This window comes from Vipera ursinii (genome assembly GCF_947247035.1).
Source record: "Vipera ursinii genome assembly, chromosome: 2".
NCBI classification, from domain to species: domain Eukaryota; kingdom Metazoa; phylum Chordata; class Lepidosauria; order Squamata; family Viperidae; genus Vipera; species Vipera ursinii.
This window is the reverse complement of record NC_139513.1, coordinates 100,744,434-100,768,419: the sequence shown is the minus strand read 5'-3', so window position 1 is coordinate 100,768,419 and position 23,986 is coordinate 100,744,434. Positions and strand designations below refer to the sequence as shown.

The window sequence follows — 23,986 nt, the reverse complement described above, 5'->3', positions numbered from 1 at the left end:
TCTTATTGCATTCTTTGACCAAGTGAAAAAATTAGTGGATCAGAGGAATGCTGTGGATATAATTTACTTGGACTTCAGTAAGGCATTTGATAAAGTACATCACAACCTACTACTTGATAAGATAGAAAAATGTGGGTTAGACAGCATCACCACCAGATGGATTCATAGCTGGCTGATCAGCTGTACTCAGCATGTGGTCCTCAATGGAAGCATCTACATGGAGGGAAGTGTGTAGCGGGGTGCCCCAGGGCTCTGTTCTGGGCCCAGTGCTCTTCAACATCTTCATCAACAATTTGGATGAGGGGACAGATGGGGAACTCATCAAATTTGCAGACAACACCAAGCTGGCACGAATAGCCAATACTCCAGAAGATAGGCTGAAGATACAGGAGGATCTGGACAGACTTGAACACTGGGCACTATCTAACAAAATGAAATTCTATTGTGAAAAAAGTAAGGTTCTACATTTAGGCAGGAAAAATCAAATGCACAGGTATAGTATAGGTGGTACCTTGCTCAATAGTAGCAACTGTGAGAGGGATCTAGAGTCCTAGTGGACAATCACTTCAATACGAGCCAGCAGTGTGCTGCAGCTGCCAAAAAAGCTAATAAAGTGCTAGGCTTCATTAACAGAGGGATAGAATCAATATCATGTGAAGTATTAATACCACTTTGCAATGCCTTGGTAAGGACACACCTGGAATACTGTATCCAGTTTTGGTCACCACGATGTAAAAAAGATGGTGAGACTCTAGAAAGAATACAGAGAAGAGCAACAAAGATGACCAGGAACTGGAAGCTAAAACACATAAGGAACGGTTGCTGGAATCGGGTATGTCTAGTTTAATGAAGAGAAGGACTAGGGGTGACATGATAGCAGTGCTCCAATATCTCAGGGGCTGCCACAAAGAAGAGGGAGTCAAGCTATTCTCCAAAGCACCTGAAAGCAGGACAAGAAGGAACAGAAGGAAACTAACCAAAGAGGTACAGGTATAGTATAGGTGGTACCTTGCTCAATAGTAGCAACTGTGAGAGGGATCTAGAGTCCTAGTGGACAATCACTTCAATACGAGCCAGCAGTGTGCTGCAGCTGCCAAAAAAGCTAATAAAGTGCTAGGCTTCATTAACAGAGGGATAGAATCAATATCATGTGAAGTATTAATACCACTTTGCAATGCCTTGGTAAGGCCACACCTGGAATACTGCATCCAGTTTTGGTCACCACAATGTAAAAAAGATGTTGAGACTCTACAAAGAGTACAGAGAAGAGCAACAAAGCTGATTAGGGGACTGGAGGCTAAAACATATAAGGAATAGTTGCTGGAATTGGGTATGTCTAGTTTAATGAAGAGAAGGACGAGGGGGGACATGATAGCAGTGATCCAATATCTCAGGGGCTGCCACAAAGAAGAGGGAGTCTTCTCCAAAGCTCATGGAGGCAGGACAAGAAGCAATGGATGGAAACTAATCAAGGAGAGAAGCAACCTAGAATTAAGGAGAAATTTCCTGACAATTAGAACAATTAACCAGTGGAACAACCTGCCTCCAGAAGCAGTGAATGCTCCAACACTGGAAGTTTTTAAGAAGAGACTGGACAGCCATTTGTCTGAAATGGTATAGAGTTTCCTGCCTGAGCAGGGGGTTGGACTAGATGACCTCCAAGGTCCCTTCCAACTATTATTATTATTATTATTGTTGTTGTTGTTGTTGTTATTTAAAACAAGTTCAACTACCTACCAATCACTGTCTTATGAGCTAAATAAAACCACCATCAATGTAACTTGATTTAATTTCTTAATATGATAGGAAACTGATGATTTCACTGCTTTGCCTAGTTGTAAAACTTTATTTCCTACTTATGTCACATATAAAACTTGGAGTCACACATTGGTATCTATGTAATTCTTTGAGATTTTGACAATATCCTTGCTAAATTTCAAAGCTGTGAAATATATTTTATCATTTATTCCTATTAGTAATGAATTTTTAAAACGAATTGTTCTCAATGCTATGAAACAGACTTGTTTATGATTTTATAACTATAAAATATTGAAATAAATCTACCTTTTTATACATTTGAAATACAGACTGCTTCTGTATAGTTATTAACAAAAGTTCAAAGCCATGCCTATGAAGTCACACCAAACTCAGATATTACTTTTATTTCAATATTGTCATATTTACCTGAAAAGTTGACCCTGAATTTAACTCACACCCAAAAAAGTAAACAACAGTTATAAACAATATCCTCTGTAATGTCCAGCTTTTATGTCAATCTGTGCTGAAAACAATTCCAGCTGATGTCTTTGCCCACCTAGTAGATTGTGAGTATTTGTATCCATACATGTACATGCATATATATGCTTTCCAGAAATAGTCTACAGAGATGCTCAATCATTCAGGTCATGGTTGTCACAAAAGTGCTTTTTCCAAAAGGTATTTTCCTTTCAAATGTTTCACTTCCCATCCAAGAGGCTTCTTCAGACATTTTCATAGGGGGAACCCCCTCCCCCCAAAAAAAAATCTAGATACCTTTTGGAAAAACCATCTTTGGGAATTCCAGAAATACATTCCAAGGACAAGACTGATAGAAAGAGAAAAACTATGAGAAAGTTTTATTATGAGCCTGAATTAATGAACAAAGGACACCTCAGTGAATAATCATAATCTATCCTGTTGATCCAGCATGAGTTGATATAGAGCTGTTTTTCAATGTCCCACTCTAGAGCTAAAAGAGAATGACCAAGGGGCTTCTGTGTCTAAAACTAGGTTCTCATATAAATTTAATAAATAAAAATATAATTCCCTCACTCCTATTTCAGCACCTTAACTATTTGCAATACTAATTAGTATTGCCTTTTTTTCACCCAAACCCCCAAACCATGGAATACATGCTCCTATTCCCCTATCTCCTTCCAAGAAAAGCAGGAGGGGAAAAAAACCTGAAGAAAAATATGTGATGGTGATTGGGATAACTACACTCATGAGGAAGGAAACAAAATGAGTAAAAAAATTGGATAAGGGCAAGGCGAGAGGAACAGCAGCAGATAGGGAAGGAAAGAAATGAAGGACAAAGTTCTTTTCAGATGTTTCAGAAACAGTTTATTTGACAAGGGTAATGTTCAAAGATAATCAGCCTTTACAACACTGATGTCTGTAGTCGCATATATTTTTTCTTTTTCATTTATTTCTCTGCAATATCTTCTTAAACTGTTTCAGTGAATAGAAAGCAATCTGCTCCCATAATGATTCAGATGTTTTTTTTTGGGGGGGGGAGGCGGGGGAATGTTTTTCTCTCCGTACAAATTGTGATTTTAAAAACTTTTTATTAATATTATTTTGTCAATTTATCTATTTATGTTATGTGCACATAATGAACAAAACTATGTATAAGCTTTTAAAAAAAACAAAGTGTTTTATTCCATGATTAGGCTATCTCACCTATTAGCAAAACAAAGTTAGCATTTTAGGTAGTGGAATTTGATATTAGAAAAGGTAGCAAATTTTAGAACACACCAACCAAGATAGTAACATTGCAAAAAAAAAAGAAAGAAAGAAAGAAAGAAAGAAAGAAAGAAAGAAAGAAAGAAAGAAAGAAAGAAAGAAAAGAGAAAGAAGTCAGGAGAGCAAGATGTAAGAATAGACTGGAACATGAGCAGAGACAAAGCTGGGAATATCAGATGGGAATATCGGAAACATGACATAAAATTAGGAACTAACAGACTACAGAACAAAATGAAAAAAAGAATAATCTTATTTTTGCTAGTTATTATTTCATAATTCCCAAAGGAACAGACACAAAATCATATCCCAAACTGCTTAGTTACTACCTTATAGCTGAATTTTAATTAATTTACGGTAACTTTTTAATTTAGTAGTAAAGTAGTAAATTTAATTTAGTAGTAAAATAGTAATAGCAGGATCTTTTATCTCAACTTGTTATATCAAGTTGACAGATTCTTAGTGCTGGTCTTAAATAATATTAATATTAAAATGAAACTAAGTGTAACTTAAACACAAAATAAAAGCATTATCTTACTTTTATTGCAGTTTAACAATGTCTATCTTTCTCCCAAGTTGCAACATTTTTGTTTGTAAAAAATGTTGCGATAATAATAATGATAAAAAAAAAAATCATCATCCTTTTAGAATTATATGACAAAGAGGAAGAAAAAGAGAAAGGAAGGGTTGTGGAAAAAAAAAAGATTTGTTAGTATGGTAAGCTTATTTTATAGAAAAAATAATAATAATTTCAACATTTTTGATAGTTTTCATTAAGACCCAAATGAGTAAATGATTTTGTATACCCAAATAATACGCATTATAACAACAGAGTCTAGGTTTGTTCACTTAGGTCTTAAATGTGTAGATTTAATGATAGACAACATGCATTTCTCACATATAATTTGTCAAATAAACACGGTTTAAGCACAGCAATATTTTTCCCTCAAATATTTCAGTATCGATGTCTGACATGTTTTCTTTTTATATATAAGAACATTCATTGCACTTTGTTGACATAGAGTCTGATATATTACATATATCAGACATTCCTCTGATATATGTAATAACTTGGGAGAAATAGAGTTTTATCATAATCTTGGCACTGAAAGATGGACAACACAATAGCTCAAATGTTATTTTCTTTTTTAAACAATGCAAGTATAAACCTATATTTGACTGAGCACATATTTTGGATCTTAGTTTAATATCTTCGTAACAAAATTGAACACACAATTTTCTTCCTCTACCAGATTTTTGAGAATCAAGTACAAAAATAAACACAAAGGTACCTGCTTCTTTTAGTTGAAGGTTTTCAAAGCTGACATTTTCTTACCTTGAACCAAAATAGCAACTGCTTGTCGCTTATGTAAGTTCTTTGATCCTTCAAGTGCAATGGAAATTCCATCCAACCTAATTTCCTATGCAATCTCAGTGTCTTAATTTTTGTGTGTGTAAAAATGCAATAAAGGGTAGAGTGAGGCATGTAGACATTTTATTAACTTTTCTTTAAATAAATGCAAGTAGATTGAGAGTCATAAAAACATCTTAAAAACAGATGTCTTTGAAGTTATAATCTTTTCGATCATAAAACTATGTGAAATGCTGTCTACCAATATTTAACTGCATCTCTTCAGAGGAACGATACATACAATTTTACTAATTATGAAATCCTGTACAAGTAAGGTTATAGGGCCTAGGGTTCCATCTAAGTAGCACAGAATTAAAACCTAGAATGTATAGATTATCATTACCTGAAGAATATTTGTTTATATCCAATTAATTTTTAATGGGATCAAATCAATTTAAATTAAAAACATATTCTTTAGTTCATCAATGCAACTTTTTTTGCATTTTAAGCTCACACCAATATAGGAAGAACAAACTTAGATCCGTTAGATATTGTTTCAAATGCAGTTTGACAGGCAGGGATTGGAATTTAATTATCAGGAAAGCCTAACTGGGACTAAAGAATTTAAACTATTTTAAATTCAGATGAAGTAATTCATAGAAGAAGAAACAAGCGATCTCCTGCCGAAAGTACACTTACCTTTGTCTTTTCTTAAAATAATAAGAATTGAGGGCAATGCACAGATACTGCCTAGAGTTTCTGCGGATTCAACAGAGCAAAAATTTAATAAAAATAAAATAAAAAGTTATTGGACAGGAAACCTAAATAATTAAGCTATGCAAAATATATTAAATATATTAGTTTCTATGCAGGCTGTTAAAAGGCTCTTTTTATATTTGTAGAAAAATCAAAACACTCATAAAAAGATATTTTAAGCGTACTAGCTTTACCGCTACCACATCAGTAGTTTAATTTTGTACCCCTGCTAATAGAAAGTTGCAGAAACAAATTTGTTCCTGTTCATTTTTGGTAAAAGAAAACACAAATGGTCTGAAGGCCTATTCAGAGCTCTTTCTGACCATATCAGTGAAGATATTTATTCTCTTCCAAAGCTAGCAGGTTTCCAGATCCTATCTTAATCTAGTGTCGCATTGCGGCATATAACATACTCCTAATGTTATCTCTATAACCTGAACATGACCACTAGGGGTCTTGAATGGCAGAGAATGAAGATCTAAAACATATGTAGTAGCTATCTAACACAATATGAAGACAGGGAAAATACCTTTTCCTTGTTACAACTATGAGAAGAAGCCCACCCTAGAGAAGTGCTGCGAGATGTCAGGAGAATAACTCTCATTTACTTTTGCAAAGGAAGAAAGGAAATGATCTTGTTGTCCCCATAATCCAATATTTTAGAAATGAAAGTTACTTCTCCAAATCTTTGCCATTTATTAACATGGAAGGAAGAGTGTGTATAACTTACACCCCAGCATTTGAAGATGCTTTCGATTCAGAGTAAGGAGATAAAAAAGTAGATGTAGCTAGTGAGTCTCTATTAAAAAGCCAGTGATATTAAGATAACAATGTTTGCATTAAAATATATTTAGAAATAAAATTGCCATGAGTGTTGGGAATACGTGCAAACTTCACAAATTGCTAACTAATGGTGGGTACAATATTTCAAATATTAAAGCAGTTAATTCAAATCTATATTCTCAACCTTTGAGATCATTCTGCAGATCACTGTTATTTATATAGTCTCAAAAAGTGATTCATTTAAGAAGCAAAATTATTTTAATGTCCATATATCCAATATATCTAAAAGATTGTTCTATACCTCCAGAACAAAACTTCATAAAGCTTCTTGCAAAAACTGAACCAATCAAATTACTTGAACTCAACATGGCATCTGAACATGGATTCCCCATAGTCAACCTTATCCACAGCAGGATACTTTGGCTTTGACTCTCTAAAGAACAATATTTTCATAATGGATTATCAAACCTACAATGTTAAAGTCAAAATGTAGTTTAGTTCTTTTCCAAAGATATAGTTTTTAAATTAACTTTTCCTTAAGTTGTCAACCTCAGTAGAAGAAATCATTTCCAGATCTTTATCTGGCAATAGTTAGTTTACATTCTTAACCACTAAATGATATATCAAAAAACTAAAAAAAAGTGGAAATATAAATGTTGAGTACTTACTGTGTTCCATTAGTGTTACGTTCCCCAAAAAAGATGTAGAGAAAAGCATAAATAAATTAGAGTTAATCTAACAATACTGCTCCCTCTCTAGTAATATTCCAAAAATATGAAAATAAGCTAAATATGACTTGTTATGGATTTGATAAAGAAAGCTGGTTTAGCTTTAGAATACACTTTCTTAATGGATATAACTAAAGGAAGACTGTCCCATAAACTCAAATCTAAAAGTGATAAGTGCCTCACCTGAGTGCTTGCAATGCCAATGCAGGAGAAGTGGCAGGAGATGGATCTTAAGATAACACAAACCCACCTGAATTACACCAAGACACAAATAGGCAATTTCCGCAGTTGGTGAAGAGATAAAATAAGCTCCCTTCCTCTAACCCCGCCCAGCAGGCTGGCAAACTCATTTTGGTTTGGCAGAAGCTGAGTGGTCTTCAAAGATGGTGTCATAGGGACTGCATTGCGGCAGTTCATGCACTACCGCATGGCCAAATGCAAATATGGAACTGATTAATGCAAGTACTTTACCAAAAATGATGAAAAGCAGACCTGGTAAATAATGCCACGCACGTCCTAAGAGACTAGAAGGCAGAAATACTTCCTATTGGGAACTCTAAGACATGGCGGGATAATCTTCTCTGTGAAAGGTCTTCCACTGTAGTCTTGTTTCTACTTTCTTACACATTGAAGCTATATATTTTACTTATTTATTTATATCTCACTTTTTGAAGGCAAACAAATTATCCAGACTTTTAACCTTGAGTAAAGTAATAGTTTTAAATCCTTATTATAAATAAAACTGCTTAGCAAATTATAAAATAAGCATAGGCAATGTACAGAAGATAAAATTCTATGACATAAATTAAGTAATGAATATGAACGTGACCAGAGAAATCAGTGGCCATTCCTTGAAACATGTCCACGCCTTTTACATTTTTATTATTATTATTATTATTATTATTATTATTATTATTATTATTATTATTATTATTATTATTAGTAGTAGTAGTAGTAGTAGTAGTAGTAGTGGCCTTTCTCATTTTCATTGGATTTTGGGTCATTTCATTACTAATAAAGAAGGAAAATTTCATGGAAATTTTTGATGGAATAAGTTCATCAAGGAATTTAGACATCCAATCATAGAGATCTGGTACTGCAGTGTACTGTTACCTAGAAGCCTAAAAATCAACCCATAATATTTCATGTAAACTACACTATGCTGCAATTTTTACAGAATATAAGAATGAAAGAATTGCCATTATACTGAGGGCACTTTAACTGACAATGTTTTTAGTTCCCAGTAGCCTAAAAATTTCACTATATCCACTATATTTCTTTAGACATTGAAAAATGAATTTTTAAAAGACCACATGGCATTTTGAAAACAGAAGCACATATGGTTGCTGATTAAGGGTCCAACCATTAGCTCGGGAGAAGCAGACTGACTGACTGACTAAGGGTCAAAAATTTAATTACTTAATTAATGATTGTATTTTAGCACTTGAAATATTTAGATTTTATTCATGCATCAAAATGTAGTGGCCTTTGCTCACGTTAATGCTTAAATATAATCTATATTTAGTTTTTTAAATGAATGACTAATGTTCATTGGAATGGTTATATCAAAAATCACTATACATGGACACTATGATCACCATCAATAAAACTGTTATACTTTGCACTTGAGGGCATTTGATTGCCACAATTTACAATTTTACAGTGACAATCGAAGGAAGTAGAGGAAAACATTCTACAGACAGATACTGTAAAAAACTAGAGATAATTCCTAACTATTTGAGGCACTTTAAAGTCAATCCAAACTATTATTTGTTCCATGAAAAACGGAATTTGACATATTTACCCAACTTCTTCAATTTCTTTTTTTTAAATCTTAGATTAGAAATCAAAAAAAGGAAATGAAATGAGAAAGATGTCTCTTCTGACCTCCAGAAGAGATGCTTTGATAAAATGTGACAAAATGTTTCAGATACCTGAAAGAAGACCATATAAAAGGAGTAAAGACCTAGTCCCTGTCATCTACAAATATAGAATATTGAATAATAAATATGAATTACAGGACGGCTGATTTCGATTAAGTGCTAGAGAAAATATCTTAATAATAAACTAAGTTTGGGTGTGAAACAATTACCCTGAAAATGGATTCATTTCTTCACTACATGTGCCTCAGAAGCCTAAGCAAGGGTTGGATTGCAATGTGTAAATAGCCCATCCTAATTTTATGGTTCTATGAATAGGACATTTCATCTATTTATCTGTCTGTCTTTCTGTCTGGCCATCTATACTAAGGAATCTAAATTCTCATTGCTTGCTGAACATGTACATGACGTGTACATTGGTGCTAGAGTTTTATCACAAGGCTCATCAGCATAATTTTAAAATTATAATAAATAATTTTGAAAAACAGTGCATACTAAATCATTCATAACATCAAGAAAGTTAGGGATATTCTTTTGTAGGGGGTGAAGAGCAACTACCATTAGGACCTTTGGGGATTTTTCAGATGCACTAATTAAGTCTAAATTAAGCCAGTCCATCACATATATTTTTTTCACTGCTAGAGAAACAATACAAAATCTATCACCTTGATAGTATCTGGCAGCTGTTGTTTTTTTTTCTTTTGCTGCTATATTTCCAGCATGCACAATAGTCAGGAAATAATTTCTCTAAGGAAATTCTGTTAGACAAAACAGGATCTTCCTAAATAAAACAGAATTCTTGGATATTTATAAGTGTATGGGCCCTTTTACATTAGGTTTCTATGCATATTTAGAGGAGCTCTTTCTTCTAAACTGATCTTCTGACTTTACTGTGGTTTCTAATATGTCTAATCTGATTCCAAAAAAGGAAATTGAAGCTGCTAGCTGGATGTTTTTCCAGCACATTAGTCCTTTACTACAATGATCTACAATAGGACAGGGACTGATAAGGAAAATTAGTGGGTATATTGATGCAGTTTTCTCCTGGAACATCTCCAGATAGTTAGTGAGGTTTTTTTTTAAAGGAACTAGCCATCTTCTCACAAATCACTTGGAACATGTCTTCAAAACAATCTGCCAAAAGCAGGTGTGACTTTTGATCTGCTTCCAAGTGGGGGAAAAAAAATAGACTGGGAGTTAGGAAATCTGATTTTTCTTCATTTGTCCTGATTTTAAATGAAACAAATCACTACTGCCACTGTAATTCATTTCCATCTCAACAATGTGAAAATTCAATATACCAAACTTAATAAAATGAATTAATTCTACATAAAATAATGCAAATTATGCATTCGTGTTTCAAACATATTCCTTATTATATTTGTGCTAAGTATGAATTATATCTAAACAGAGATTTTTTTTAAAAAAACAACCCACTTTATCCAATACTGTATCAGTTCAAGACAGACTCTAAAGCCTTATATAAACAGAGAAGAAGCTCTTCATTAAATATGCTCCTTTTATAGTGACAGTTATGAATGCAACTCACACAATCCACATTTAATTCTAATTGCCTAAACTGATGATACTTGTTGGCAAAATAGAATAACAAATCACATCCTTTTGCCACTGATATTCATTAAGCAATGACGCCTCATTTATTTAGAATTATGTCATAATTTTAAACACCACATCTAATTAGATACAAATAAATACATAATTCACAAAACAACAGGTTGTTGAATAAAATAATTTAAAGCCCCTGTTCTTGGTAATGAAGAAAACAATTTTAATTAACAAATAGAAGTAATGTATATTATACCTCACAATTCAACTTACAGGTGTAAAGGTAATGTGAAAGGTTTCTGTGCTAGTACTATTTCTATAAAGGAATGTCAAAGATCACAAAATGTGAAGTGGTACTTCTTAAAGAGGAACAAGCGGAGGAAATATATTACCATCTGTAACGCCAAGTCATTTCCCCTTTTTTAATTTTAATTTTAGAGTAGGGGATACTTCATGACTACCAACTAAATTTCATGTGCAGGACCTAATGTATAAATAAGCTATTCATGGGAATAGTATAATGCATATGTCCCTATGGATTTTCTGTTTGGTAACAAAATGTACAAAATATGTTGCTTTTATAAGCTGCAAGTTAAAATATAACTTAATTCACAGAAAAGATGTACATTTCCCCCTAAATAGGGCTTTTAACATATGATAATTGCTCATATTTAAATTTAATTTCCAAAGAAAATAATTCAACTGGACGCCCAGTTGAATTCAAAGATATTTAATAATTAAAAGGAATACCTTGAAAGGTGTGCACCTTAGTGTACAAAGACATAAACACATAAAAATAGTAAGATTCTGACTTGATTATAGGAGAAATGCTTCACCCCTGCCCACTTTTCAGTAGCCACCTGCCTTACGTATTCTGGATAAAGTACTATGTTCTAAACAGTATCAGATTTTCACCATAGCAGTATAATAAAGCAGAAGGGGTTGCTACTGAAATGAATATTATCTTTCTATACATGCACTGGTAGTGTTGAATAAATGAAAATTATTTTAACTTAACATTTTTAATTAAAAAGATAAATATAAAATATGCAAGATTTGAATTTCTTTCCCTAGCTTGGGGACTACTGATTACTGACATCTCTATGTTCTACTTCTTCACCCGCCCTCAAAAATAGTTTGCACAAAATAATTCTAATAACATTGGTTACAGCTTGGTTTTACTCCAGTTTCATTTCTTGGAATGTTATTGAGCATTATTTCCTATATCAATTGAACTTTCTGTTTCCACAAGGAAGACACAACAGTAAAAATATCAACCAGAATTATATAATATATGAAGCAAAGACAACAAATCTGTATCCAAATAATTTATGAGAAGAAGGTTAATGAATAATATAAAGTTGGAAACATTGTTCAGAGAGCTACTCAATTTTAGTCCAGTGCTTGATAATGGCAAATAACAAACATGCTCCCTGAAAAAATGGGAAATCCATATACAGATTCTATATTAATAATAAAATGGATGTTTGTCAAATATAAATGAATGATGCAGACTATGAAATTACTTTTTTGCCATAAATCCTAAATATTGGAAGAAAAGTCTCTATTGGTATTATGAATGTATATTTGATAAAAGGAAAGACTTATAACTCAAATTATAGGAACGTGAACTATCTTACACAAAGTTGTTATGTGAATTATTCATAGAGCTTAACAATCGGCTTCCATAATTTTCTGGTCACTGTTATCAATGGACATTATCACGTGAATGAAGAAAATGTTTAGTAAATAAAATTTCATATGTTTTTCCAGACCATTTAAAGGCATATAATTGAGACTTTCATTATAAAAGCAGAAATTAGGCTGCAAAATGTTTATACATATATGCGGTGAAAGTTCTTTTGTGACCATCTTCAAGTTTTCATTTGTTTTCTCTTTTTGTCTTTTTAAGACTAAAGAGTGACATTTTGTGAGCGTTTTAAAACTTCTCTTTATCAAATGCTGTGATTTAAATCAATGCAACATACAAAACTTATTTTATTAAAACCAATGTTTATTTAATGATATTCATTTTATTTATGCTGTTTCTTATTGAGATTATTTTAATTGTTGATTGGGAACTTTCAAAGTTCGATGTAAGATGAGTGGCTAGATAAACATTTTACATACGCACACACATTCACACAGCGTACTTATACATATACGTATTTCCAAAGGATTGTCTGTGCTTCAGAAATCAAAATCAAATAGTAGATGTTTAGCAAGCTTTCAAACACTGAAGTGATTTAAAGGAAAGATATCAAGATAATTAAAAATATTGTCAGTAATGAAATACATTTTTATACTAAATATCTTGCAGTGCAAAATAAAAATATTCTCAATTAAATAGCCAAAATAAATAAATAAAAAAGCATGAGAGCTGGATGGATCTTTCAACAAGAGGTTAATTTGTTAACTATATACAAATACTAATGTTTCATAGAAACCGGCTACTCTACTAATATTAAATGCCAAAGGATAAGCACAATGGATTGATGCTGTGCCCGCCACCAAATAAATAATAAGACAACACATCCCTAATTCAAACTAAGGTTGTCAGCAGGTGGCAGCACTTATCTGACCTTGTCTAGACTCAGAAGTTTAGTAAGGTTGGGCCTAGTTTTCCATTCAAAGGGGGACCGCCAAGGAATACCACAGCATTACCCATACAGGAAAGGAAAGCATGCTAGAATGAAGTAATGGCAAAGCACTCCATATTACTGCTATGGAACTGCATGTTGCCACCAGCAATTGAGCTCAACTTGAGAAAGTCTTGACTTTGCTTACAGTAAATAGCAACATGTTATACGCCATCCCTTGCTTCCAAAACTTATTCCTACGTATTCCTTTCTTCTATCACATTCAATTTCAGAAGAAAGGAAATGGGCATGACTTTCAGATAAGGGGAAATGGAATAAATTCATCAGGAACACTTCCAGATGTTAATAGGGTACCTGTTTGTGTGTGACCAATAAAAAGCCAGTTTGCAAGCTAATATTACAAACATCTATCATCAACAGCTTTAGGTAACTACAACGTCCATCAGGTCTCTTAACTTGGTAAGACCTAATTTCATTGACTCCTTGCTCTACTTGAAACAGCATATGTTTTAAAAGGCAAAAAAGTTTTGAGAACATTTGTTGGCATGCAAAAAAAAATTGCATATCTACAGAATATAACTGTTTGAGATCCTAGTTCAACATAGCAAAAAAGGAAGAATTTCTCCTAGGCATCTTAAAACCTCTAATTTATGCCAATTACACCCAGTATCTTTCACCATCAAACACTTCTGATTCATTAAAAAATAGTTAAGAACATGTTAGCATCAAGCCCAAACAATATTTGCTCAAATAGTCCATCTATATAAAGCACGACTATCATGTTTTTTTACAATGCATTATTCCCTTTGTAAAAAGGTTTTCTGAATTAAAATGCTGAAAAAGCCTTTCACAAAGAGCCTTAATTTATAACTTATGTTTATGACAAGTTGTCCTACTGCAAATAAATTGTTTGAGAATACCAAGCCTCTAACTTAAACTACAGATGTTTAAACAGAGGTATAAAGTTGCTAATATGCTCACAGTCTTCACAATAGGATGTTCTCCTAGCCATTGTGCTGCACCTCCATGCCTTTCTCTATGTTGGGCAATTATGCTGTCTCCTAAGCCAACTGTAAACTGTTTCCAAAATTGTGCCAGTCAAACCTGTTAGGCATCCTTTGCTAAGGTTTTAGTTTTTAGTGTAGAAAACACCAGGTCCTACAGAATCATTACATTCCATCTGTTCAGCATATAAAGCAGCATAGCTTTTTCATCTCTGCTCTTTAGGACCATAAGAACCCAAATCTTCTTTTATGGCTTAATTAACAATAACCTTAAACCAGTGGGTGACAAATTTATGTTTGCTGGCTGTGCACTTTAGCCAAAAGGCGGAGGCGGGGTGGGGGGGAGGAATGATGTGGGTGACCCAGAGAAAAGACACAAAAATAAAAGCGTTGCAATGCATGCACACACAAACATGCATGGCTCTGCGTGTGCATGCACGCACACACACACGTCCGCACACCCACAGACAAGGAGAAAGTCAACTCACAGAATCTCCAAGTCACGGAGGGCTCGGAAAGCTCCATCTTCAATGCAGCTGATCTGATTGTTGTCCAGTTGCCTGCAGGAAGGAAGGGAAAGGGTGAAGGCTTGCCTGATAGCCACGCTGCCTTGGAGCACCATGTCCTCAGCTTCCCTGTCACCAAGGTGTCCCTCCACCCCTCTGCAGTCTTTGCTTGTCATCGGGCGAAAGCTTGCTGGTAGCCTGCCACGCTGCTCTGTCTCTTCTCACTGACTCTCTAAAAGAGCTGCATACTACAGCACACTGAAGCCTGTCAGGTCTCGGTAAATATTAATTGTGCTTTTCCCCCCCTCTAAGGCAGAAGGGAATAATTTCATTACATTAGGACATCCAATCCATTATGAGCTTTTACCGTCATGTCACTGAAACAATTTCATTAAGCTAAAGGCCTGTAAATCATTGGAGGTCACTGTGCTGCCCCCATGACCTCCCAGAATGCTGCTTTTCTCCTTTTACTGGAAGTTGTAGTTCTCCATCCTTAAGAGTACTAAATCTCAAGCCTTTATCTGCCCAGGAGGTCCAGGGTGCACAGGGAATATACCCATTCCAAATTAGCCTCGGCTAATCTAATTGTATAGTCTTTTTATTATTATAAGCATCAAATGTCTGTGGTGGTTCGATGCTCCGCTTGCATTGTTGCTGGCCCCATCTGGAAGGCCTCACTATTGACACATTTCTAACCAGCATGAGCAGGAGAGATCTAATCATCAAATCAAATGTCAGGGTAGACACACTTGGAGCTAATCAGTTACTTTGGGCATAACGGAATAGACCTGTTCAAATATAAGGAAGACCAAATAAGGAAAGAAAGGAGAGCATTCAAATCGTTCCTTTCAAAATCAGACCAGGTATTTTTATTCATTTTTTGTACACAAAAGAACACAGCGGTTGGTCCTAGATTTAGACCATGCCCAGCCCATTTCTGTTCACAGATGTGCATCGCCCATTGAGGAATAATTCTCTATTAGACTGACTTTTCATGAATTGCTTTCAGATATATTTAACTGTAAAAATAATCTTATTGAGAAAGAATATATTTTTAAAACACTGCATTTTATTTCTAGGGCTATTTTATTGCTTTAATTTGCTTGTGCATATTTTCTTGTCTGATTTGTGGAGTCAAAACCCGATACCCACCTCTCCCTGGGGAAATAAATACATAAATGTATTCCCAGTTGCACACTTCAGGTACTGCTGAAGTTAAAAGTGCTAAATATGCTGTTTTATAATCAGGCATGCAATAAAATGTTGCATTGTGGAGTGGGTTTGCTCAAGATTCTGCAAATCATGCAATTTCTCTGTGCATTGTTTTGATGGTTTCTGCATGGATGCTATCATTTTGGCTCCATAAGAATCAGTGCACGGAGAATGACCTCAAGCCTTAATATATTGTATACGACTACATTGCCACTGGAATACTTCGAACTCATTGGAGTCAAAAAGTTTGAATATGCCTATGAAATAAACCTAATTAGATCTTACTACCCAAATTAACTACTTTGTATAAAATAAGGTTTTAATAATGTAAACCAGATCAAAGATGATTCAGGGTAAAAAAAACCCTAGAGTTAATTACTAAACAGTTGTAAGCGTTGTATCAGAATGCACCAAGTTTGCAAAATAATAGAATATGCTTAAACTTCATTCAAATCAGATCATACCTTTTTTTGGAATAGACAGGTACAACAGAGGGCTCTTAATTGATTGTAAGTTAAAGACAGGCAAAAATACCTAAGAACACCCACAAGTGACATTTTATATGTCCTTAGGAATAATAATAAAATCAAACCACTGTTGAAGGAACAATATCAGGGAAACAGGTAATTATAGAGATAAATTTAGATAGCTTTTAAAATGCCCAAACTTCAGTGCTGTGGTGGAACTGCTCACACATATTTCAATTCTTGGTCAAATCTTTATTTCCATTTCATTTTTCCTCCTTTGGTGGCTCAGTTTTTGGGAATATACTTTTGCTAATTAAATGAGAATAATATGGCTCAGTGATGACTGTTAATTAAATAACTTTCCGTAGCCAGAAATCTATTTCCGTAGCCAGAAACCTATACACTGCCTTGGTGGAGCAGTGGGCTAATGCCTCCTTAAGTAACACCAGCTGCCTGCAATTAGTGCAGGTTCGCATCCCACCAGGCTCAAGGTTGACTCAGCCTTCCCTCCTTCCGAGGTAGGTAAAATGAGGACCCAGATTGTTGGGGGCAATTAAGCTGACTTTGTAATAATGCCACTTGGGGTGTGTGTGAAAGCCCTAATAAGCAGGCATATACATAGAATGAAGGCTACTGCTAAGCTTGTAAGCCGCCCTGAGTCTTCGGAGAAGGGCGGGATATAAATGGGATTAAAATAAAAAAATAAAACAATTAAAAAATATATATTTGTAATGCAGTTTTAATCTTGCCATTGCTTGGGGGCCCCTAATCACCATGTATAGAAGTTTGCTGATAGCTCTTCTCAGCCTTGTGAAGCTAAACACTTTATAACTCATGACTGATTTCACAATCCTCCTCATACAATACATACAATTTAGCAATATAGCTGGGAGAGCGCGAGAGCTCATGAAATACAAAAGCAAAACCTTGGCACTTTACTGCTGCTTGCACGTGGCACGCTTTTGTTTTCTGTGCTGTTTTTGGTTTTTTTTCTTGATAAGAAATTGTGCTCAGTGCTCATACATTTAATAATACAGGCACTCTTTATATACATACATCAGTATGTAGTGCAGTAGAAGTAGAATATATAATTTTAGCATAAGGGAATGCTATAAGTTACAAGCATAGTGATTCAAGCAGGAATTTAAACATGCCATTTTACTACTTTACGTGACTGCACTGGAGTGTATTGTGGGAATAAAATTTTTAAAATAATCAGCTGATTCACACTGTCACAGCTTAATAGTCAAGAAGGAAAACAAGGTGCCAAGGTAAACAAACAAATCGTTCTTTCAAACTGTGCCTATCATGAAATGAAAAGAAATGGATTTATGACCCTAAAATATCATGAGAATCTTTGGCTCCCTGAATCTATGAAGATAAATATTGAAGAACTAGATCCATGGCATTACTTTCCCTCCATTGAAAATTAACAATAATACCTCTAGACCAGGGGTGTCAAACTCAATTTCATTGAGGGCCGCATCAGCATTGTGGTTGCCCTCAGGGGGCTAAGTGGGTATGGCCAGGGTGGACGTGGCCTAGTGGGTGGGCATGGCTATAGTGGGTGTGGCCTACTGGGTGGGCGTGGCCAGCTCTACATTGTTCGCATCAAGGGTGCCTATGGGGGCCTGGGCAGGAGTGGGACAGATCTGAGGGTCTCTAGCAGAAGGAGGGTCTCTGGGCCAGGGTCAAAGCAGTGGGGGCCGTTCCCTCACTGTTTCCAGGATGGCTTCACAGGCCGCATGAAACCACTTTGCGGGCCGCATCCAGCCCCCGGGCCTTGTGTTTGACATGTCTGCTCTAGACTGAAATATATGTAATACAGTTATAGAAGAAAATCTACACAGTTACAAAAGAAACCTGGGGGAAAAAAACAGTGAGAAATAACATCAGTAGAATAGATTAAGAAGTATAGCAGATGCCATGCAATTAAGCCTATTCTTTCAATAAAGAAGGGAAAATCTAGTTTTGATTGTTCCTACAGTGTGCACATATAAATGTACAGTAACATACTCAGATCTGTATGGATACTGTACCTGCCATGTACCCTTCCACAACAAATACATATCCATATAAGAGACAGAAGTTAAAAAAGAAAATAAGTCAAAAATTAATATCAGCAATCCAAATGTTAACATAAAGGTAAAGGTAAAGGTTCCCCTGCACATGCGTGCTAGTCGTTTCCAACTCTAGGGGCTGGTGCTCATCTCCGTTTCAAAGCCAAAGGGCCAGCGTTTGTCCGAGGACGTCTCGTGGTCATGTGGCTGGCATGACTAGACGCCAAAGGCACACGGAACGCTGTTACCTTCCCACCCTAGTGGTCCCTATTTTTCTACTAGCATTTTTACGTGCTTTTGAACTGCTAGGTTGGCAGAAGCTGGGAGAAGTAACAGGCGCTCACTCTGTTACACGGCACTCGGGATTCAACCCGCCAAACTAATGACATTATGATTGACAAGCTCAGCGTCCTAACCCACTGAGCCACTGCATCCCATATATATATATATATATATATATATATATATATATATATATATATATATATATATATATATATATATATATATATATATATATATATATATATGTCAAGGCTTTTTTGAAAGCACCTTGCTAATTAACTCTTTCATTCCTGCTTTGGCCTGTCTCAAGGCTTATCCACAGGATATAGTCAACTATGACAGGTCATTATTTGTGCAAATTATTCAAATTGCTAATAAAGAATTGTTGGGAGGCTGAGATGGCCATTTCGAACTCTTTATCAGTCAGTCATACCCTTTATCTGAGATTCGAACCTGGGCTGATTGTATATTAGGTAAAATGAGGACCCAGATTGTCGAGGGCAATTAAGCTGACTTTGTAATAGTGCCGCTTGGGGGGAGTGTGAAAGCCCAAATAAGCAGGCATATACATAGGCTACTGCTAAGCTTGTAAGCCACCTTCCTTGTCGTGGCGAAGGGGCATGCATAATTCAATGAAGCTATGAGCTATGCCGAGCAGGGCCACCCAAGAAGGACAGGTCATAGCAGAGAGTTCTGACAAAACGTGATCCACTGGAGAAGGAAATGGCAAACCACTCCAGTATCTTTGCCATGAAAACCCTATGGACAGTACCAAAAGGCAAAACGACATGACACTGGAAGATGAGCTCCTCAGGTTAGAAGGCATCCAATATGCTACTGGGGAAGAGCAGAGGGCTAGTACTAGTAGCGCCAGAAAGAATGAAGCGACTGGGCCAAAGCCGAAAGGACGCTCAGCTGTGGATGTATCTGGTAGTGAAAGGAAAGTCCGATGCTGTAAAGATTTTTTCTCCATAGGAACTTGGAATGTAAGATCCATGAATCAAGGAAAGCTGGATGTGGTCAAACAAGAGATGAAAAGTACCATCAAGTATACTACAGTGGGCAAGAATCCCTCAGAAGAAATGGAGTAGCCTTCATAGTCAATAAAAGAGTAGGAAAAGCAATACTGGGATACAATCCTCAAAATGACAGAATGATCTCAGTTCGAATCCAAGGCAAACCATTCAATATCACAGAAGTCCAAGTCTATGCCCCAACCACCAGTGCTGAAGAGGATGAAACTGACCGGTTCTATGAAGCCTTACAGCACCTTATAGAACTAACACCAAAAAATGATGTCCTTATCATCATGGGGGATTGGAATGCTAAAGTAGGAAGCCAAAAGATAACTGGAATAACAGGCAAGTTTGGCCTTGGAGTACAAAATGAAGCAAGGCACAGGCTGATAGAATTTGGTCAAGAGAATACGATGGTCATAGCAAACACTCTTTTCTAACAACCCAAGAGACGGCTCTACACATGGACATCACCAGACGGTCAACACAGAAATCAGATTGACTATGTGCTCTGTAGCCAAAGATGGAAAAGCTCTATACAGTCAGTAAAAACAAGACCAGGAGCTGACTGTGGCTCAGACCATGAGCTTCTCATTGCAAAGTTTAGGTTTATACTGAAGAAAGTAGGGAAAAGCACTACGCCACTCAGGTATGAATTAAATCATATCCCTGTTGAATATACAGTAGAGGTGACAAATAGATTTAAGGAATTATATCTGATAGACAGAATGCCTGAAGAACTATGGACAGAGGTTTACAACATTGTACAACAGGTAGCAACCAAAACCATCCCAAAGAAGAAGAAATGCAAGAAAGCAAAATGGCTGTCTGAGGAAGCTTTGCAAATAGCTGAGGAAAGGAGGGAAGCGAAAGGTAAGGGAGAAAAAGAAAGATATGCCCAATTGAATGCAGAATTCCAGAGAATAGCTAGAAGATATAAGAATGCCTTCTAAAATGAACAGTGCAAAGAAATATTGATTGATTGATTGATTGATTGATTGAATTTATATACCACCCTATTCCCGAAGGATTCAGGGCGGTTCACAGGGCAAGTTAAAAACAATACAAAAAGAGAGAATAAAATAAGATTAAATTAATACAAGCCCACAAGATTAAGATAACATTAAAATTAAAATTAAAATTAACAATTTATTTAATAATTTAATTTAATTTAATTTAATTTAATTTAATTTAATTATTTAATTTAATTTAATTTAATTTAATTTAATTTAATTTAATATAATTTAAAATCCCTCAGTCCAGGCCAGACAATTCAAACAACCAGGTTTTTAACTCCCGGCAAAACGAGTGAAGGTCAGGGGCATTCCGAAGTTCCATCGGCAGTTCGTTCCAAAGGGCGGGCGTTTCATGCAAAAATGGGCATGATAAAGGACCAAAATGGCAGGGACCTAACAGAGTCAGAAGAGATTAAGAAGAGGTGGAAAAATTACACAGAAGAACTATACAAGAATGAGCTTAACATCCCTAACAATCACAATGAGGTGGTCACTGACCTCGAGCCAGACATCCGAGAATGTGAAGTGAAGTGGGCCTTAGAAAAGCTGAGCAACAACAAAGCTAGTGGAGGTGACAGTATTCCAGCTGAGCTACTCAAAATCTTAAAAGACAATGCAGTAAAAGTGCTATACTCAATTTGCCAGCAAATTTGGAAAACTTAACAGTGGCCACAGGATTGGAAAAGATCAGTTTACATTCCAATTCCAAAGAAAGGCAGTGCCAAAGAATGTTCAAACTATTGTACCATTGCACTCATTTCTCATGCTAGTATAGTTATGCTTAAAATCCTACAAGCTAGACTCCAGCAGTATGTGGGTCGAGAACTACCAGAAGTACAGGCAGGATTTCAAAGAGACAGAGGAACTAGAGATCAAATTGCCAACATATGCTGGATCATGGAGAAAGCTAGAGAGTTCCAGAAAAACATCTACTTCTGCTTCATTGACTATGCTAAAGCCTTTGACTGTGTGGATCACAACAAACTGTGGCAAGTTCTTAAAGAGATGGGCGTACCAGACCATCTTATTAGTCTCTTGAGAAACCTATATGTGGGCCAAGAAGCAACAGTGAGAACTGGACATGTAACCACTGATTGGTTCAAAATTGGGAAAGGAGTCCGGCAAGACTGTATACTGTCGCCGTGCCTATTTAACTTATATGCAGAGCACATCATGAGAAAGGCAGGGCTAGATGAATCAAAAGTTGGAATTAAGATTGCCAGAAGAAATATCAACAACCTAAGATATGCAGATTATACCACTCTAATGGAAGAAAGTAAAGAAGAACTAAAGAGCCTCTTGTTGCGGGTGAAGAAAGAGAGTACAAAAGTTGGGTTGAAACTTAACATTAAGAAAACCAAGATCATGGCATCTGGCCCTCTCAATTCCTGGCAAATAGATGGGGAAGAAATGGAGGTAGTGACAGATTTTATTTTCCTGGGCTCTAAGATCACTGCAGATTGGGACTGTAGCCAAGAAATTAAAAGACGCTTGCTCCTCGGGAGGAAAGCCGTGGCAAATCTGGACAGTACACTAAAAAGCAGAGACATCACCCTGCCAACAAAAATGTGTATAGTCAAGGCTATGGTCTTCCCAGTTGCAATGTATGGCAGTGAAAGTTGGACCATAAGAAAGGCTGAACGCCAAAGAATTGAGGCCTTTGAACTATGGTGCTGGAGAAGACTCCTGCGAGTCCCTAGGACTGCAAGGCGATCAAACCGGTCAGTGCTAGAGGAGATTAATCCTGACCCATCGTGACCGTATGGACAACATTCCTCCAGGCCTTCTTGTCCTCTACCATCTTCTGGAGTCCATTTAAGCTCACACCTACTGCTTCAGTGACTCCATCCAGCCACCTCATTCTCTGTCGTCCCCTTCTTCTATTGCCCTCAATCTTTCCCAGCATTAGGTTCTTCTCCAGTGAGTCCTTCCTTCTCATTAGGTGGCCAAAGTATTTGAGTTTTAGCTTCAGGATCTGGCCTTCTAAAGAGCAATCAGGGTTGATCTCCTCTAGGACTGACCGGTTTGATCGCCTTGCAGACCAAGAAACTTGCAGGAGTCTTCTCCAGCACCATAGTTCAAAGGCCTCAATTCTTTGGTGCTCAGCCTTTCTTATGGTCCAACTTTCACTGTCATACATTGCAACTGGGAAGACCATAGCCTTGACTATACGCACTTTTGTTGGCAGGGTGATGTCTCTGCTTTTTAGTGTGCTGTCTAGATTTGCCATGGCTTTCCTCCCCAGGAGCAAGCATCTTTTAATTTCTTGGCTACAGTCCCCATCTGGGTGATCTTGGAACCCAGGAAAATAAAATCTGTCACTACCTCCATTTCTTCCCCATCTATTTGCCAGGAATTGAGAGGGCCGGATGCCATGATCTTGGTTTTCTTAATGTTAAGTTTCAACCCAAGTTTTGCACTCTCCTTCTTCACCCACAACAAGAGGTTCTTTAGTTCTTCACTTTCTGCCATTAGAAAGGTATCATCTGCATATCTTAGGTTGTTGATATTTCTTCTGGCAATCTTAATTACAACCTTTGATTCATCTAGCCCTGCCTTTCTCATGATGTGCTCTGCATATAGGTTAAATAGGCAAGGCGACAGTATACAGCCTTGCCGGACTCCTTTCCCAATTTTGAACAAATCAGTGGTTACATATCCAGTTCTCACTGTTGCTTCTTGACCCGCATATAGGTTTCATAAGAGACAAATAAGATGGTCTGGTACTCCCATCTCTTTAAGAACTTGCCACAGTTTGTTGTGATCCACACAATCAAAGGCTTTAGCATAGTCAATGAAGCAGAAGTAGATGTTTTTCTGGAACTCTCTAGCTTTCTCCATGATCTAGCATATGTTGGCAATTTGATCTTTAGTTCCTCTGCCTCTTCGAAATCCTGCCTGTACTTCTGGTAGTTATCGATCCACATACTGCTGGAGTCTAGCTTGTAGGATTTTAAGCACAACTTTACTAGCATGTGAAATGAGTGCAATGGTGCGATAGTTTGAACATTCTTTGCCACTGCCTTTCTTTGGAATTGGAATGTAAACTGATCTTTTCCAATCCTGTGGCCACTGTTGAGTTTTCCAAATTTGCTGGCAAATTGAGTGTAGCACTTTTACTGCATCGTCTTTTAAGATTTTGAATAGCTCAGATGGAATACTGTCACCTCCACTAGCTTTGTTGTTGCTCAGCTTTTCTAAGGCCCACTTCACTTCACATTCTCGGATGTCTGGCTCGAGGTCAGTGACCACCTC

The 23,986-nt window shown here is 36.3% G+C and overlaps 1 protein-coding gene across 1 annotated transcript in view; it reads right to left on the bottom strand.

Annotated features, from left to right (window-relative positions):
• Nucleotides 1-23,986, bottom strand: part of SLIT3 (slit guidance ligand 3) — a gene marked incomplete at its 3' end in the record, with an annotated part of 545,814 nt that overhangs the window by 216,042 nt on the left and 305,786 nt on the right. Inside the window, exon 6 of the mRNA XM_083351312.1 lies at nt 14,658-14,729. Within this exon, the coding sequence (XP_083207438.1) occupies nt 14,658-14,729 (72 nt within the window). The remainder of the gene's footprint in view (nt 1-14,657; nt 14,730-23,986) is intronic.